Here is a 20,588-nt window from a genome sequence, read left to right on the forward strand (position 1 = left end):
AGAATGTAAAAATGATGCAGTGGATACAGAGAAAGAGACCTTGGATTTAATTTATAAAAGAGTTCTTATACACAAATAATGTAAGAAAAATGATGAACAATCACAGCCAAAGCTGTGATACATGAAATGTTGATGTTGCTGGCATAATCACAGGGTCACATCAATTCGATCCAATTCTCTGCGGTAGATCGAAAGCTCAAGCTGACTTTTATCGTTACGCAGGCGAGGAAAGCCATTGATATCAGTTTAATTTGACCCTGCTCTGCACAGATGAGAGGCGATAGAGAGGGACGGAGACACAGAGGAGGGAACAGAGTGTGGGCGCGTTTTGAGAGACTTTTTTTTAAAGCAACATGGAAGTGAATAGAAAGGATAAATTTAAAAAAAAAAAACAAAGTAAAAGAACAAAACTGAGGAAACCAGCCTGGTTCCAGTGGAGCAGAGATAATGAGAGTTCTGCAACTATAACTGCCTAGATAAAGATAAAGCAAAGCAGGAAATTAATTGTTAAGGGACATAAAGCCCAGTTGTGTTTATTAAAGCAGATACAATGACAACTTTTTTTTTTTTTTTACAGCAAATCCTGTCCTGTATTAATCTGAGCGTGAACATTTAGAGCAAAGGAACCCGTCAGTCCATGATGAAAAAACAAATGATCTGATAACTGTAGCCTATACAGGATATTTTAATACATTTTAAGGCCTTAATTCTAGATAATGTATTTTAAGACCCTTTTAAGGACCCTCAGATACCCTGGAGGGGATGTGTGGGAGAGGATGGGTGGATAAATGAGGAGAGAAAAAAGATCCAGTGCTGCTAATAGAAGAGATTAGACAGCTTGGAAAGCATGAAAACAGATGGGTTCCTCCATTAATGCTAGACATCAGGAGACAGCAAGAGAGACAGAGAGACATTTAGGCAAAGAGATGGACATGAGGGAGATAAAGACCGGGGGGAGACACCAAAACAGTGAAATCAAGACAAAGAAAGGGGAACAAACAAGGGCATTACATTTTACATACTTGTTTTTTAGCATTCACATACAATCTTGAACTCACCTAAAACTAGTACTTACTTATTACATCTATGCAGAATGTCTCAGTTTCCTCTTATGAGACTCTGTGAGTCAGTAAGTCTTGAAAATAGTTCAAGTTTGAGTGTGCATCATCGTTTGACACAGACAGTTCTCAAGCTTTGCTCTTCATGTTGAGACTCTGGCCTCTTGGGGGATGCTCCTGGGGGCCTTCGGCAACCCTTATTATTTCTGGATTAGTTCTTTTTGCCTATAAGATGTGAAAAATATCACAGATTCCCAAAGCACAATATGACGTCTCCTTGTTCTATGTTTTATTCAACCAAAAAGTCCAAAATGTGAAGATTATCAGTTTACTCGAGAGAACCAGGCTATATTGTAGTTCTGTGACTCCTGTATGGCAGCTCTGCATGATTCAAAGTTCAAAAAAATAATTTTCTATCTTATACTGGCCCTTCATTTCAGCCTCTGTCTGATACAAGCTGTGATGTGCCTGTCTCTTTAAGGCCCCCCCCTCTCAAAGCCCACTGTCTTCTGATTGGCCAAGACTTGAAGCATATAACCAGGCTGCTGTTGTTGCTAAGCTACAGACAGACTACATTCAGATCAAACACGAATTTAATCCTTGCAACGCTTTCCTCGCAGGGGTTTTATTGCTGGACAAAGTGTCCACACAACGCATATAAACAACACTTGCGATTACTAGCTGGCTCCTGAGATGCTCCAGTGAAGATAAATCAACATTGTAATCCCAAAAATTAAAGTAAAAAGCCAATTTAATAAAAGCAGTTTACTCCGAACTCCTCCTGCGAGTAAACGGCGTAGTTGTCAGAGCATAATCCAGTCCGTCTGCGGGTGTTTATTTGTCCAAAAGCTGGGAAATGTTGGGAATTTTGACTTCAAAAATGATTTAAATGTGAAATGTGCTTGAGATTAATTTGTTTCAAATATGCTTTTCATTTGGCGTACTGTGTGATGAAAGATTTTGTGCTAACATTACATAATTTACATACATCTTGGTCGATAGGTGGACGGGGTGGGCTGTACTTTCCCACCACAAACCAAGGTCAAATGCTCACACAAAAGCCATTGTAAAATGATTCATAAAATGAGCAGAGACTCTGAAATGCATGTTACAAATGATTTTGCTCCATTGTGCAAGGATTATGAGACAGTAGCACAAATTGGACCCTGTATATTCACTTGTTCACTATCGATTAACTTTCAACCAGATAAATAAGAATGAATGAAGATATTTGTTTGGGTTGTTTGCTAATGATTAAAAAAATAAAATCTTTTTGGAAAACACACTCAAAAACTTTTTTTGTATGACTCAGGATCTAAACCAAGGTTATCGAGCATGGAAGCAAGTGTATCTGCCCACCTTAACACTTTTTAAATTCCCCCAGTCCAACGTGAAACCATAATGGTTCCAGCTGTGTCCCTGCCACATAGCACTTTCCTTATTTCTCTTCCTTTATGTACCATAAGTATGTTTAATTATCATATTGTGAACAATCTGAGCCGTGTTCCTTCCATAAAATTTCATGAGACCAGTCACACATGGGTTACACAGAGAAGTGTATTTTACTCAGTGTGCACACAATCAAAGTAGTCATGCAGTTCAAATCCTCACAATTTGAGGTTATGCAAATACATATCATCACCAGAAAGAAGAAACTCTGTATTTGCTTTCAGTCCAGCTATAATTTTATTTATTAGTCATGTGCAGTTTCCTTCCTTTCCATAAAAGCATATCAGCAGACATCAGACAGGATATCCGCCTCAGTGCAATTTAACTAGGTAATGGCTCTCTGGTGATTTACAAACGTTGGTGGATGGGGAAGCTCTTGCCTAGTAGGAGGATATTAAGTTGGCAGACTTTAACTGTGTTGAAAACGACTTGTAACTTGTAAATCATTTCATTAAAAACACACAATAAGCACCACGTTAAGAAGTCTGACTGAAATAAGCACAAAACATATTGAAATTGATGGTAAGATCCCCAGCCTCTCGGAGAACGAGACAAACTGACAATGACTGCTCAAAACACAGTGCGAGACGGTACTCCAAATGCAGGGCGTGAAATGTTTTTTTGACATTTTCTGAAAAACTATTGATCCACATCGCATCAGTCAAAGTTTTCTTGGTGTCTGGGAAGGCTCTCTAGAGAATGTATTAACAACAACCATCACATTCTGAAAGACTGCAGGAAAGACGTTTGAAATTTAGCACTTGAAAGAAGGGTTTTCTTCATTTTATCTTTATCATCTGAGCTCTAGATTTTTATGTCAAATAATCACGTGTAATGGAAGACAATTGCTGAGAGAAGAAAGGGGCAGGGATACAAAGAATCCAATTTATTTTTTATGTTAATGAAGAAAATAGGAAAAACGTGTCTTGTGTGATTCAAAACTTGACCTTTTGCGTGCATTGCTACTGTATTATAACGGTAATGGTTCTCCACTATAATGTTTTCCTTGAAGGAATGAGGAGACAGTTATAATTCCAATGCAGATTTTTAGTTCATTTAATCAACATTACGGCAAATATTATCTTTTTGAGTGCCCAAAGCACTGATTTTTTAATTTTTATTTTTAAATAAAAAGACTGCAATGGAGTTGTGATTGGCTAGGTCTCTTCATTTTCACCTGATGTTTACCTGCTAGTCAGCACATCACTAGAATAGGTGGGTGTTTTTCCTTTAGTTTCTCAACTAGCTGAAGTCAGACCTCTAAAGGAGTAGTTTGACACGTTGGAAAATACCTGTATTTTCTTTGCTAACCATCTCCTGGTTCCAGCTTCAAATCTAATGGACAAATATGAGAGTGGCATTGATCTTCTCATCTAACTAACATTTTTTCCCCTTTAAATTAGCCTCTTCTACAAGTGAGGATGGACCACATGAGGGGCGTCGGTCTTAATAAAAATAAACATAATGAAAAAACTCCAAAGTCAATCAAACCACAGCACTGCAGCACATCAAGAGACATCAGGAAGAGGGTTAAAAATCTTTCCTTTATATTTCCGTTGTATTAGACTGATCTTTACAAAATGAATGGCTTGAATGAATGAGTTAATGTGATGGCATGCAGACAACCAAAAGTTGCTAAAAGCTGCAGGCTGATAGTGACAGCTATTATAATAATTGCTTCCTTGACTTCTTTTTACTGTAAAGGTGAGGAAAGATGAGAAAATAAGCTATGCTTCAGCTTCATACATTTTACTCTGCCGTGCTTTCTTTCTAATCCTTTTGCACCAGGCTGAGCAGCCAGCATGAGCAGTGTCTTCTCTAGGTAATCTAGCTCTTAGGATGTGTCATCGGTCAGTGTTATTTGCCAGAAATCCCCAATGGACATTTTTCGCTGCTGTAAATACTACATGGCAGGATTTCATTGGCATGTAGCTTGAAGCTGATACACCGTTGGGAACATTTCTCTCTCAAGTTTCAACTGGAACTAATGCCTCCTTGCTTCAATTTGCACCACCTTGGGCAAAGTTTGGTTCATCCCGCTCTGTTTGCCTCCTTCCGTTGATTTTGCATACGTTTGTGCTGCAGCCTCTAAATGATTCTTTTTTAATTCTGTCAGAAGGTAGGGCAAGAGAGACGAGTGGATTTAGAGAGAGAAATAAGCGGAGGGAAGGAAGGAAAGGTGGATGAAACAGACAGAGGTGTGTGTTTATCAAGCGTTTCATCGTTGCCGCACTGATCCAGGATCAATTGATGCTCTCAGATCAGCAGGGACGTTATGATCAAGGGAAGCCCGCGGTCACTGAACCCAGATCAGCTGTCGGAAAGGATGGATAATTAGGGAGCTGGAGAGAATATTTAGGAACAGATGGGAGGATGGAGGCGACATGTGTGGGAGAGAGAGAGAGAAGGAGAGAGGCAGTGTCTTTGGATGCGAGTGTCAACTAAATGCCTAAAATGTTAAACAAAATGAGAGAGAGAGGGTTAAATGACGAGAGAAGAAGGGGGGGGGGGGGGGGGGGGGGGGGGGGGGGGAGCCAGAAGAAGAAAGAGTGAAGAACAAGGCTGGAAAGGAGAAGAACGGTTGGATGGGAAGAAAATATGGATGGAGAGGGAAGCAGGAGGGAGAGGTGAAATGCAGATTCAGGCTGAGCCAAAGATGGAGATGAAGAGATGCACAAGCTGGGAGAGAGATGGAGACAGAAATATGAAAATATTGGTCTGTAACTGATTTACTTTACTTCAGCAACATAGGTTTCTCCCCTGTCGTGCCAATGAAGCAAATTTGAATTTGAGAGACTTCTCGGATAGAGTGGAAACTTGGTTGGAAAGGCATAAGGAGGCAGGAGGCAGATGAACAAGGAATATATGTATGTGCGCTCAGTGTGTGTTGTGAGAGAATTCTCTTCTTCCTGAATGTTTGAAGTTGAAAGAGCATGAGAAAGATTGAGGGAGGTAGAAGAGGAGGAGGTGGAGGAAGAAGACAAGAAGTAGGCAAAAATAGATGCTGTGACCAGATCAACAGTTGGACCTTTGGGGAGTATCAAGTCTCGAGTTTGAGCTGCAGACAAGAACCACTGTCTGGCCAAACACACACACACACACACACACACACAAGCAATAGAGACATGCAGACACACTTTCAAACACTGATGTACAAAAAGGTCTGTACACTGATAAGCAGATCCTGTACTTGGTATGTAATCAACACACATAAATGCTCGTTCTTCTCTGCTCAAAGCCCTACTGACACCACTTAGAAACCCCTCGCACATACATACACACACAGAATTGCAAAGTGGAAGAAGATGCTGTTCACAGAGGGATTTCTTCTCACTGTAAATTCCCATTTTAATTGTGTCTTTTATCCTCAGAATTCCTCAATATAGAAACACAGGGGCCTCCTTGATAATTTACTGACACTATAGGGCTGCTGGAGATGATCCGCTGCCATTTGAGCCAGTGTGCCGAAGTCTATGAGTGGACCATCTCACTTGTGGCTCAAGTGCGGCTGTGTTCTCTGCCCTACTACCTTTATGTGCCGTTTCTACTTTTAGCAACGTGCATCTCTGGAGCATGAAATTCACTTGTGAATGTATATAAGTGCCTATAAGAAACAAGTGACTTTGCCTTTATGTACAAAGACTGGTTTTCTTTTTTGTTTTTGTTATACATGCTACATGCTAATATCTTACCAAATCAATCATTATATGCTTTTATAACACCAAATGTTCTGCTAAACAACTCTAAATAAGTTTTACAGTTTTACAGGACGCTCTGCATGTGAAACACTTAAATTATTTTAACTTTATTTCTGAGAAATCATGTTTTTTTCTGTTTGGTTAGCAGATGGCTTTAAACACTTACACCCATGAGCCTCAGCTGACGTTGCTATGGAGAAGAACATAGTCAGAAGAACAAAACAGGGCTGTAGCAAACATAAAATGCCCCATTGTTACAAGTACGAACAAAATAACCTGCTATTGTTGCCAAATTCATCCAAAATGTCCCCAGAATCTGAAAATGAATTTTGATTTAAAATACTGTATGTTTTTTCAGATTTACAGAATTGCGTGATCTTTCACGTTAACTTGCTGTTATCGGTGCATGCAACAGTAACTTCAGCTTGGTGAAAAACCACTTACTTCCTTTTTTATGCCTTTACTGGGTACTAGCAGAGAGATGTCAGGAAACAAGGGAAAGAGGCGGATGCAACGAGGGTCCCAAGCCAGACTTGAACTGGGAATGTCTTGATTCCTAATTCCTCTTTTTTTTTTTATGTAGCTGCATGCTGTTAACTGTAGCTTAAATGTTTAGCGTTTCATGTCTGTCCAAGTCTTGGAAGTCTATTAATCCAGTTTACCTCAGTACTAAGAAATGTATTACATGCCTTCACTGAGGAAACAAAAGCCAAACAGCAGAGTGTGACCTATTGGCAGGCTATTTATGTTGCCCACATCGCGGGATAAACAGCAGGAGGCACATGTACAATTTTCAGGGGCATCCCGATCGATAAGCCCCTGTAACTAGATATCATATCGTTTTTGAAAATCCATCACACCTTTACTTGCAAGCAATATACATTGTTTATAATGAAAAAAAGAAAGGACACAAAAAGAGATAGAAAAGCCTGGAGTCAGAAAAGATTAGAAATGGGTGAGATGTACGAGAGAAAGACAAAGAAGAACAAGAATGAGGGAAAGAGGGGAGATTGAGGAGAGATGAGGAGAAGAGAATTAAGGAGACTGATAGCTGAGCGCAGGGTCCAGGGGGCATGGATATATGTGTGTGTGAGTGTGTGTGTGTGTGTGTGTGTGAGTGAGTGACCGCATGCCTCACACACACCCACACACTCACACACAGACACACAGAGAGGTTAGCTCATGAAGACAAATGTAGTGACCTTGCTTAGTGATAAGGCATGAAGATAAAGTAGTGTTGGAAGAAATAACTAAAAAATACCAGGAGAAACAGAGGAGTGTGTGTGTGTGTGTGTGTGTACGTGTGTGTGTACGTGTACGTGTGTGCAATAGAGATAGACAGGTGAACAGACAGATGGGAAAGTGAGAGACAGGGAGATAATAGTGAGACAGACATAAAGACAGAAAGATGAGGAGCCACACAGACAGATGTGGCTCAATACTGAGGATGGCAAATAAACAATAAGATATGAAAACAGACAGTGACCAGAACACACTATTTAGCTACACACACACACACACACACACACACACACACACACACACACATATTTGGAGTTGCCCATACAATCTTGTCTTAAGATTTTCAGGATAAAACACCTGTCTTGTCTGGTTCGGTTGAATCAAACTCATGTTTGTTTCCCCCTTGGCGAGGATCTTTTGGGCAGGTGTGAATACAGCAATCACACACAGGTTTGGACCAAACAACCGTATAGACACCCAGCTGAAGAGGTGGTCTCGGTCCGGTTCCAAACAAACTCTATTACGGTTTGTTTAAGGTATGAACTTAAAATAGCTCAATTGCAGAAAGCACTGCGCAATTTTTGGAGTTAAGAGGCTCTTGTAGTCAGTGCAGATTGTGTCTTTTACCCTTTCACGCATAGTGGTCACTCCACTGGACAGCTATTCAGAAGCCATTTAATTGAATGGACAGACGTTCTGATAGTCTAGTTGCACATCGTCCACTACAGTGGACACTAGAGTGTTATGCCATACACTGCCACTGTCTGGTAAGCCATTGTAAGTGCAAATTAAATTTGTCAAAACCAAGATGGCCGACGAACAATCGGAAATGCTGAGCAGCATTCCTACAATTTTAGGAGAAACCTGCAGGTAAATAAAATTTGGTAACATCTCGTAACAACTAAGGAGTAGTACAATTGTTAATTTTTCCAAGTATTGACTTTATGTTGGGAGGAAATTACAATTAATCATCTGTCCACTAAATTGGACATTATGCATCATTTACATTTACATTTACTCATTTGGCAGACGCTTTTATCCAAAGCGAATTACATTTGATGAACAACATACAAGCATCAACAGAGCATCAAATACAGATCTAAAACTGACAATACATACTAGTAAGAGCAGCAATAAATACTAGTAAGAGCTCATAGTACATATCACATCAGTGGGGTAAATACCTAGGGAAGGAAGTAAGAGTTAATAAAAACTGCAATCAAAACAAAAAGTGCAATCAATACAAGATAATTGTAGGAGATAGAAAAAGAAGAGCACAGGAAGTGCATGTTAGATGTTAGGAGTTAGAGGTGTTATAAGAGGAAGTGTTCTCGGAAGAGATGAGTTTTCAAGAGCTTCTTGAAGTTAGAGAGGGACGCCCCTGCTCTGATGGCGTGTGGTAGCTCGTTCCACCATCGTGGTGTCACAAATGAGAATAGCAGGGACTGGGATTGCTTTGTGTGAAGGGATGGCAGAGCCAGGCGGCGTTCGTTGGAGGAGCGTAGTGGCCGAGAAGGAACGTAACTTTGTATTATGGAGTTTAGGTAGATGGGTGCAGACCAAGTAGTCACTCTGTATGCAATCATAAGTGACTTGAATTAGATTCTGGAGGCCACGGGGAGCCAGTGGAGGTCACTGAGTAATGGAGTGACATGAGTCCTTTTGGGCTGATGAAAAACCAGACGCGCTGCTGCGTTCTGAACCATTTGTAAGGGTTTCATCGCACGAGCTGGAAGACCTGCTAGGAGGGCAATGCAATAGTCGAGGCGAGAGGTAACCATGGCCTGTACCAGAAGCTGGGTGGCGTACTGAGTGAGGTAGGGCCTGATTTTCCTTATGTTGTATAGAGCAAAGCGGCATAACCGAGAGACAGCAGCAACATTGTCTGAAAAGGACAGCTGGGCATCAATCATGACACCCAAGTTTCTCACCACCTTGGTTGGAGTGATGGTTGCGGAGTCAATTTGTAGTGTGATGTTGTGGTGGATAGGTTGCTTGGCTGGAATGACCAAGAGTTCAGTCTTAGAGAGGTTTAGTTGTAGGTGGCAAGCCTTCATCCATGCAGATATGTCCGAGAGACAGTCCGTGATCCGCGCCGAGACAGTGGGATCGCCTGGCGGGAAGGATAGGTAGAGTTGCATGTCGTCTGCGTAGCAGTGGTAAGAGAAGCCTTGCGAGCCAATGATCGGCCCCAGTGAGGTGGTGTAAATTGAGAAGAGAAGGGGCCCTGGCACTGAGCCTTGGGGCACAACCTGTGGAGAGGCAGTGGGAGGAGGATAATTGTTCTTGCCACAAAACATTGTAGGAACGCCCCGAGAGGTAGGATTCGAACCACAGGAATGCTTTACTCAAGATGCCCATTGCTGAGAGAGCGGATAGCAGGATCCTGTGGTTGACTGTGTCAAAGGCAGCTGATAGGTCAAGCAGGATAAGAACCGAGGATTGGGCTGCAGCATCACTGGCTATATTTCAACTACAATTAACTATTACTGAGACTTTGTTTTACTTGTAATACTTCATGTGCACTAACTTTTTTGGATGCAAATCAATGGATTTATGTTACACTTGTAGTTTTTCAAAAACAATATTTCATGCAGATTAGTTCCATTATGTGAGTAATGTTTAGTGTGTTGCAGCAAGTACTAGAAAGGCATTCAGGATAGTGGAGCAAATTCCATCAGAATCAAGTAAGTATAATACTAGTGGCAGTGATAATGAATGGCTGCCAGAAATAGGAGAATCCCCAAATGCTAGCAGCAGTGATGGTGGAGCTGAGGGTGTGGAGAAAGAGAGCCTGAGGATTCAGAAGTGAGGTTCAATGTTTACGTATTGCATTAAACTGCATTAGAATATGTTAAAATATGTTACCACAATGGTTTAACAGCATTAAAAATATAGTTTTCACATACTTTATCATTATGTTCATTGGTTTGTTAGATAAATATTTCTTCAGTTAATACCTTAGACGCACGCTGTCCACCTTAGTGGACATGTGAGAAACTCCTTGAAAAATGTGTGTTTTAAAAAAAATGAAATTCTAATTTTTTATTTATAAAGAGCAATAAAAACACATAGGAAAAAAATCCTGACAAAGGCTCTCATAATTCATGCATGAAAGGGTGAATTATCTGATATCTAGTTCATGTGACAGACAAATCTGGAGACAAATCCACAGCGTGCCTATGCAGAGTGTGACACGGTCAGATTTTTATTATGTAATTAGGGGTGATGAAATGGCTAAACATGACTCATTAGTGATTGCAGTGATTACAGTGCACTACACATACAGCAGCAGTATGCAGTAATGTTAGCAGTAATAATTTCTGATGAAATAACCTGCTGATCTGGTTGCATGAACATAGGCTCTCTCTATGAATTCAAATGTTATACATGATCCGTCTTCTGCGCAGTACCACTGCCTACATGCCATGTAGGTGCACATAAGAGAATGATCTCTCTGCCAGAACCATCTTCGTCTTTGCAAGATGCTAATTACAATACCGTGTAGATAACACCATATCATATGACCCTCACAAGTTTCTGCAAATTGTGATTGAATCCTGTGCAGAATCCAGTCAATGTTCAAACGGTTGCTTTAGTGATCTGACTACAAAAGTCACGTTGATCACTGTTTAAAAATAGTGATTGATTCTGTCTTGTCAACATTTCAACATCACGCTTATGAACGAGAAAGGGGCCGACAAAACAAAACCACAAACTTTCATAGACTCACACATTTTTGAACCTGTGAGTATATGTTGCAAATTGTAAACTCTTGATTTGCACCCTGGCTAACATTAGTAGCTGCATTAGCATCAGATTATTTTAGAATTGGCCTGCTGGCTATATGTGGCTAGCTAAAAACATAGTACTGTGTGCAGTTTAGCCAGGCCGCTGTATTACTGTTGGTAGAGTAGGAAAGACTAAATTGTTTGGTCACGTTCACTGGTAGAAGAAGCGAAAACATAGATTTAAAGCAAATCAAACAAAAATCCCACAAATAAAGTAAATTGACAAGTAAGTTAGTTAGCATGTTAGCTGGCAAACAGCTGATTTTCTGATGATGTATATTATCTCCAAAGGAAAACCAGATGCTGACAAAGCGTGTAGTGTTTTTAACAAAACCATCTACTCTAGAACTTGACCTTGACTGTTAACCCCACCCATCCATATTAAGTTGAAATACAGTATGTTCAAAACTGCCATTAAACAGCCAATAGAAGTGCTTCTGTGGGCAATTTATGGGGTCACTTTGTCTGTTACACATCTGCTTTGATTCCCTCATATCAGACAATACAACTAACAATGCCTAAAATATAGCCAGTAGTTTATCTGAGTCTTCTCAGCCTTCTACTCCTCGTGTTTCAGAGTTGAGATAACACAAAAAACAGTGCCACTGTAACTTAAAACAATTTTGAATGTGGAAACAAATCTGTCGGAAGGTTCACATGTCTAACTTGACCACAAGGATTTTTTGCAGGTTTCTGCTTTCTTTTAGTGTGGTTGTTATGTGTTAAGTCATTATTTGCAGGGAACCAACTGTGCATGATGGCGCTGGAGAACAAAGCTGAATGGCCTTTATTGAGACAGAGAGATAGACAGATAGACATCTAGATGGACAGGCAGATAGGAAGACAGGGACACAGACAGCAATCATACAGCACAAACACCGTAGAGGTCAATGCTATCACAGAAACGAGCAGTTATTTCGTAGCATTTCATCATCATCATCATCATCTATCTTGGTCGCTTGCGCTCTCTCTCCCTCTTTCATGGCTGGATTTCTCATTGATGACAAAGGCATTTATGTCTCTCTTATGTTCCCCCCTGTCTTCCTCTTCATCCTACTCCCTCTCCCTCCTCCTCCGCCCATCCCTTACTGTCTCTCCCTTATTCTCCTTGCTATTTATGCTTCCTCTGTTTTATTTTGCTGTTTTTTTTACTCTCTCCTGCACTTTCTTTTGTCTCTCATTCTCATTTTGCATCTTCTCTCTTTGTCTTTCTTTGCCTTGTTCAAGCTCACAAATCTCAGCTATTTTTTCCTCCTCTCACTTCCTCTTCATCACTCCTCCTCTTCCTCCTCCTCTTCATCCTCTCTCACTCTTACATCATTTTCTCTCTAACACAACTCTGCCTTCCCTCCTCCTTTCCATTTTACCTTTCTCTTTCCCATGATTTAAATTCTGCACATCATCGTTCTTACTTTCCTCTTTCCCTCTTAGTCTGCCCTCCCTATCCTTGCTCACCCTCCTTTACATGCTTGCTTCCTCTCTTCCCATCTCCTTTATATTTCTCACTACCTACTTCTACATATATTTTCATTTCTTTCCCTACTCCACAAATGTCACTCTTCACTTTCTTTACATCCATTCATCCCTTTTTCTTGGTTTTTAACTTCTCCTTTCTTCATTACCCATTTCTCTGCTCTCTCCCTATCCCTTATTCTTTTTCCCTTTCTCACCTTTTCCCTCTCTAATTCCCATTTCCTCCTTCTTTCAGTCCTTTCTTCTTGCTATACTTTCTATATTGTTGTCCTTCACTGACCTTTCCCGACCATCCCCATCTGTCATCCCCTCATATTTTCTCCCACTTTTCCTTCTTTCCTTCCTCCTATCTCTACCTTTTTCTGCCCCTTCTATCTTGCTCATACTCTGCCTCCTTTCTCTGCCTCCTCTTCCTGCTTTTTTCTTTTTTCTTCTTCTTCTACAAAACCAGTTCCTAGTAAATATGAGAAAACTATCAGTCATCCATTGCAATGTTAAAAAATACAAAGTAATTACTCAGTATATCAGTAAGTTTTAAAAGTTTTAAAGCAAAAGAGAATCTAAATAAAAAAAGCATACATTATACAACTTAAATTAGTTATAAGTGCACATTTCTAATTATTTATATCCTGTTCTTCTTCCTCCTTTAGCTCTGAGAGATAACCGCATCCAGCTGCATCGCTCGACATCCACCGAGCTTTCCATCACCATCGCTGAAGTGCAGCTGGCCGACGAGGGCGAGTACACCTGCTCCATCTTCACGATGCCAGTCCGCACTGCCCGAGCCACAGTCACCGTGCTAGGTGGGTTACACAAACACGCATATACACAATACATATTTACACAGTGGGGTGGGGTGGCTGGGCCTGTCAGCTTGACGTTACCAAAAACAGAGATTGCATCTATTCCAGACCTTTAAATAAACCCTTGAAATGAAAGTGCAAGTTATGTGTGTCTCTAACAGCTGTGTGTAAATAGGTTTTCTGGATTTTACGAAAAAGAAAACATGTTGTTGATAAAAAGACAAAAATCAATTCTCATTTTTCATTATCATTTTAGTTAAACTCCCTGAACTCTATTAATTTTAGTGTTCCTATCTCCTGTCTGTCCTTGAAGGAGGATTTCTGTGTGTGTGAGGCCCATCCAAAGGTTTCTACTGATTTTTTTCCCCCTATGTAGGCTTTTCTAAAAATCTTTCTTTGTTCTCACTGAGGCCTAATGGTGCAGAATGACATTCTTGCCATCCTTGTGTTCATATGTTCATGTCTCCTTTGAGACTGACTGACGGCTGTATAAATCAGCCTGACTGAAGTCTATTTTAATTTCTCTCCCAAACCTGTAGGATTGTGACACATTTAAACGGATGATTCAAGGCATTTGGCAAATTTTCTTATTTTCTCCACGGTTGTCATGTTGTTTATAACAATTTTACAATGTCTATTTTTTTCTACCAGTCATTTTCAGACTACACAGAAAATGTTAAAAAACTGGCTCAAATTCACATGGATAAGTCACTGTGGCCCAACCTACACTGCAGAGTTTACCGTCTCTCAGAGCAAAAGTTTGACCAAGTGGCTGTCAGTTGTAAGTGTGACATGAGAGGCTGCCGGTTGGCATGAGGCGGTGCAGCAGTTCCATAAGTGAGGGGACTTATAAAAGACAGACAGAATATCTGCAATAAATGCGCATAGGCAGAGATATCCTGACATTTAGACCCTAGTATGGTAAAGCTGCACAAACACTGCATCCTATAATTCAACTTGATTACATCTTGTCATTAGATCACCGATGAATTGAAAAATAAATTGTATAACTTCCAAAATATGAATGAAATAACCCATTTTGTGATCCATGACTCTATAGCTTTCCTCATGATGCCTTCATCCAGTTTGATCTAGTTCCTTACTGATAGTGTTAACCTTTGTGTACGGTTGTGACCTCATATAACTCTTGTGTGGAGATAAACAGGCTCCACTCATCTTCTTTGAGACGGATGTTATTACCTATGTGTGATGCTTCCCTGCAGCCTGCAATATGTTGCTGTCATCCTGTCAGTGGTGAGTGAGCCTGTTTATTGGTTGGATGGGCTAATTGGCTTTGGACCCCACGAACAGTCTTTCAAGTATTGATTTTTATTAGTTGAGTTGTTATTGTTCCACATTGTCAGCTAATTCTGGCAGCCATTTTTCATGGTTTCACTTGAAGATGAGAACAAAGCAATGCGCTTGGCAATACTGTAATGCAACTACTAATGGCCATAAAACCACAATGGAGACTTACTGTATGGGAGAGACAGCTGGTCTGATATTCCTGGGAGGTTGTGGTGGGCAGATTTACGGCCAAGCTTTCATGGCATCCAATGCCACTTTTAAATTGCTGTGTAATGAAATGGAGTCATTCTTAGTGCTGCTCATGAAAAAACCTACATCTGCATTTATTCAAGAAATGGGCTTCCATCGCTTAATTGCATATTCTCTGATACCTTAAAGCTTGTTCATGATTTTGAGGAGATTTTATATAAATTTTTGCCATTTCCTCTCAGCCTTTCTAATTCAATGCACCATCATTTGCCAACAAGTTGTTGGATAAAACTGAGCTGCAGACGGTTTCTGCCTTAGTCCGTTGGAAAACGCCTTGGAAGCAACAAATACAAAAATTATGACATTTAGGGTGGGGCAGAGTGACTTATGTTTACAACGGATGTTCTGTGGCTGAAAGGTTGTTCCCCCAAATCTGGGGTTTGTTCGTCAACAGCTGTGGAAGCATCCTTAAATAAATCATTTTGTTGACATTTATTCAAATGTTTTGGCAGTGCTGCAAAGTGTATTGAAAATAATTCACTATAGTTGCTCTGGACAGCAGCATGAGCAGATCGCCTGAAATGTTAATGTGATGTTTGTGTATGCGTGGGTAAGGGGGAGGGGAATGTGTGTGTCGGAGTAAGGATGAAGGCGGGTGTACTTTAGCTCTTTAAATTCAAATTAACGGGAGAATCACTTCACCACATTTCTTCCGATTTTGCAGTAATTGTGATTCGAGCATTTTTTTTTTTTTTATTCGCTGTAATTGACAGCTGTGACACTGTATTCTGCGTTCAATAAATATTTCATGACCCCTGAGAGGGAGCCAAGCCATTAAAAATGTATGGTAAAATGTCTAAAACGCACCGACCCCGATGGGAAAATCGGCCAGAGATCTGGAGTTTTGGCACAGCAGCATTCATGTGTGTGTGTTTAATTTTTGTTTTGACATGTGCATAGTTTTTGACAGACACAAATGTGCCCGTAACTGCTGAGTATGGTCAGTTTTAAATTGTGTGTCTGTTAGTGGTAAATGTGTGGCATGCCTCTCTGCTCTCTCCTCCGCTAAGCAGAGAATAATTTATAATGGCTTTATTCTCTTTATTCTCCTTGTAGAGGAAAGGGTCTCGACAGGGCTTCTCCAACCAATTCTATATGTGCTGTATTATTCCCTTATTAATATTCAATACTGCTTTACTGCCAGAGAGCTTCCGCACACAGCGCACTACAAATACTGCTACATAAAAAATTGACCACATTTTAATTTTTTTTATCTTTACCTTAATCTATCTATCTATCTATCTATCTATCTATCTATCTATCTATCTATCTATCTATCCATCTATCTATCTATCTATCTATCTATCTATCTATCCATCTATCTATCTATCTATCTATCTATCTATCTATCTATCTATCTATCTATCTATCCATCCATCCATCCATCCATCCATCCATCCATCCATCCATCCATCCATCTATCTATCTATCTATCTATCTATCCGTGTTGTGTCACACTCACTCCCTTACTCCCTTAGTACTTGCATTATTTTAGACATTTCCAGCCTTTTCTGGCCTAAAAAATGTCACATTTTAAAAAATGTCAATAACTGGTACAAGACCATGTCAATTTTAATGATAATACATCAGTTTCCCTCCTGGCGCCCCTTCATGATATGGTCTCCCCTCTCCATCTTTACCTTTCTGTGTAACTTTCTCCGCTTCTACTCTGTCAGCTCTGTCTCTTTCTCTTTGCCCGTCTCTCTCTCTCTCTCTCGCTCTCGCTCTCTCTCTCTCTCCTCCCTTAATGCACAAGGCGGCGGTATGCGGTAAATGGCAAACCGAATGTTCATTATTTCCCAAAGCAGAATGACAGTGATCGCCTCCACCACTTGGAGAAATGTGCCGCCCACAACAGCTCCAGATGGAGGACGGCAAAAAAAAATTGTTTCCACTCTTGCCTTTGACCATGATGGTGAACACAAAGTGGATTCTGAAATATTTGGCAGAGTGGTTGTGTAGATTCCTTCACATGCTTGTGTTCACTTCAACTTGTGCTCCAAGTTAAAATAGTAATTAAGCAAAAATGTGTCTTATTTTAACTGACTGGAAGAACACCTCTGGGAGAGGAAGATGTATCATGACATTTTGGTTTGGCTGGGGCACTCCTGGAGGCTGAAGCTAGTTTGAATGTGACCTTTTGCTCATTTAATCCCTCTGTCCCTCTCTTGCAAACTACCCCCCAAAAAAACATTTGGTCTGACTGAGTCATTTTAACTCCCATCTTGGCTTTTAACTAATGAATTATGGGAGTCACGTTTAATAATCTCTGTAATCTCTAATTTACTTGACATTTTGAACTGAATTTCCGTGGCAAAAACAAGCACTTTAGTGGCTATACTTTGCCGGCGTGCAATTGCCGGCAAGAATTACCTTGCAGCCCTGTTTTGCTGCTGTTGACTGCAGCGTGCTATGTGTGCCATAAGTACTGTTAAGTTAATGAAACATTTGGGAATTGTTTTGTCTCTGAATTCATCTTCTGTATGCTTATGTCATATTTTCAAGTCTTACTAAAAATGTTGTCAGCATTTCAGTTATGAAAATTCATCACGAGACTAATATACACTTGAATTATGAACTTTTAGTGTAGCATTTGACTTTTTCTCAGCCACTTTGGTACATTTTTCGAATCATCCTTAACATTTGCAAAACACTAAGTGCATTTCTCGAAACCGTACAAACAGCACCACACAGTGGATTACCTGCAGAAGCCCATAACTTGCTCAAAATCCTTAGTTTATCTCTCAAAAGTAAGTCGGTTAACATGTCAGTGCCATCAGAATGACAAGTCCTTATGTCATTGTTTAAGACAAGACAGTCAAATTGTTTAGCCCTGTTGTCAAAATAACAGTGTATTTTCTGATGTAAATTATAGTGTTTTGATGACAATGATTGAAAATGCACAATGCTCACTTTTTCTGTATGGTATATATCAATTGCAACAGTACAAAGTTATACATTGCAAGAGATTGGACTGGGTTCACAGTTGCTTATACTTGTCTGTACTGTAATTTGTTGACAGAGCATGTCACTGTGATACACAAAAGAAAAAGACAAGACTGTTTTACTGCACTGCATAGCACAACGGGAAAAAATACAAAACTAGAAATGTAAACATGGGAAACACCCCTTAGGCTGACATTCCTGTCTGTCGGGTCACAGATTCTTATCTACATCACAACGGATGTCTTCTTCAATTCAGGACACATTTACAAAAAAAAAGTCTAATTGACATGTATAGAAAACACGCTTGACAGATTTTGACGTGTTCAACCATTTTGCATGTAGTGACTTATGCAGTGAACTTATGCCTAGGTGTTTTGGGCAGTAAGACTATTCAATAGAGAACCTGTATTTATACATTGTGCTTAACATGACATACGCAATTGATAATGTAGGAAACAGCATACAGCTGTGAATAACCATTTGCATTATTAAATAAATATATTCAAAAGAATGAGAAACTGCTTTTACGGTGTGCACAAGTGACTGAATGATGTGGAGGTTGAACAAGTAGTTTTGAGAATTTTACTGCACTAAGGAATGTATATTTAAACACAACAAGATGCAATCAGTTGAAACATCTTGCAATTAATAATATTTTCAAATTTCAAAATGAAAGGGCAACTAGGGATGCACCGATCCAATCTGCCAGATCGTTATTGGGTCTGATGACCTATATATAGTTTGCAGATTTGGTATCGGCAAGAAATAACCGATCCACATTAAATATAGTTTCTTTGTCAATGTCATTATACAATTCAATGTTTCTGCTATCACTTACATTCATGCAGTCACGGCAGGATGCCAACTGAGTTTTTAGTGCCACAGGTATCCCTGGCATATTTTACAAAAAAGTGATTCCAACTGCTAGATGAAAATTTCAAGAACTTATTGGTATAGGGCAATTTGTTGTCCTTTACTGACTAACAAATCCTCTAAACTCAACAACAAAATAAGTCGACAGCTGATAGGAGAGTTTCTGATCTGGTTCCCTGTCTCCAAGATTTTTTTCTAGTGCCTTCAAAATTGATTGCAAGCCTGCATCATTATATTTCTCCGAGCTGATTTCCATCAGAGCCTTCAGAACTGGCCAAATAAATGAAAGCTTGTCTGATATTGAGGACGCTGTATCACATTTTGCTGTTGATATTCATTTTTTCCTCAATTCGATACACCGCAACTTGCAAAAAATGTAAAGTATTTGTCAGAAGCTCGGCCGTTGGCCCTCACCTTTTTTTTTCTTTTTCTAGCTACAAGGTGAACCTGCAGCATAAAAGTTTTCTCTCCCTCTCACTTGCTAACTCTCGAACTCTTTCTGTCTCTCTCTCTCTCTCTCTCTAGGTGTGCCTGGTAAACCTCAGATCTCAGGCTTTGAGAATGCAGTGCAGGAGGGGGGCAAAGTCACCCTGACCTGCACCAGTACTGGCAGCAAACCCCCCGCCAGGCTGCGCTGGTACAGAGGAGACCAGGAGCTGGAAGGTGAGAGATACAGGGAGTGTGTGGACGCTCTCTGTGTGTGTTTGTGAATGTTTGTGTGTGAGTGTGCGTGTGTATTGTGGGGTCAGAATACGTGTGTTGGATGTGTCTGTTGTTGTCCTCTGGCTTGTACTCATGCTGGATCTGTTTGTGTGGTAAGGAAGCACATATGTGTGGTTATGTGTGTGTGTGTGTGTGTGTGTGTGTGTGTGTGTAGGACAGGGTGTGCGAGTGTGTAGCTGCAAGGATATTCTGTAGGAATGCAAGGATGTGGTTTGTGCTTGTGCACATGTATGTGTGTTTCTCTGTGGGCTTACAGTAAGTGTTTGTGGGATTCTGCAGTACTCTGTGTATGTGTGTATGGTGAATGTGTTTAAAATTATTTGTGCACATATGCCTCATCTATGATCATTTGTGTGTGTGTGTGTGTGTGTGTGTGTGAGAACGAAGCTTGTGTGTGATCATGCTGTGTGCGTATTGTGTCCTTGCCACGTTGCCTGCTGTCTCCCCGTGTCCTAAACCTGTGCCTGCATATGTGTGTGTGCAAGTGAGAGAGCATGCTGCTTGTGTGTGTGTGTGTGTGTGTGTGTGTGTGCAGAAACATGCTGTGAGTACATTTGTGTTTGTGTTTGGGCCTTTTTTCCCGCCATCATTCCTTATGTCCTGATCCTGTAAGTTTGTGCCTATGCATGTATCCAGGAACTGTGTATGTGTTTGATTTTATTGGATTTTGTGTTAGTTGATGCAGAATTTATTTGTGCAAGTGTGTGTGTATCAACCATTGAGCTGCAACATATCTGCAACTGGGAGTGACACAACAGAGAGCGAGAGATAGCGTGGGTATGATCTAGCCGGGGATAACGACAGAATCCAGCATAAAAGGCAGGGCGGAGGAGAGGATGAAGGGATGAGGTCGAACAGAGAAACAGAGATAGAGAGAGCTTTGCATGAGGTCAGACTGCCTGGTCTTTTGTTACAGATAAACGGGAGAAATGAGCAGGGAAGAGAAAGCGAGAGGCAGAGTGAGTGCAGCGAGGT

At 40.4% G+C, this 20,588-nt stretch overlaps 1 protein-coding gene across 3 annotated transcripts in view; it reads left to right on the forward strand.

Annotated features, from left to right (window-relative positions):
* cadm3 (cell adhesion molecule 3) overlaps positions 1-20,588 on the forward strand; it is an 86,493-nt gene that overhangs the window by 40,330 nt on the left and 25,575 nt on the right. For all 3 annotated transcript variants that reach the window (XM_046052759.1, XM_046052761.1, XM_046052762.1), the window contains exons 4-5: positions 13,362-13,514; positions 19,416-19,553. In XM_046052759.1, coding sequence (XP_045908715.1) covers positions 13,362-13,514; positions 19,416-19,553 — 291 coding nt within the window. The remainder of the gene's footprint in view (positions 1-13,361; positions 13,515-19,415; positions 19,554-20,588) is intronic.

This window comes from Micropterus dolomieu, linkage group LG06, assembly GCF_021292245.1.
Source record: "Micropterus dolomieu isolate WLL.071019.BEF.003 ecotype Adirondacks linkage group LG06, ASM2129224v1, whole genome shotgun sequence".
Lineage (NCBI taxonomy): Eukaryota > Metazoa > Chordata > Actinopteri > Centrarchiformes > Centrarchidae > Micropterus > Micropterus dolomieu.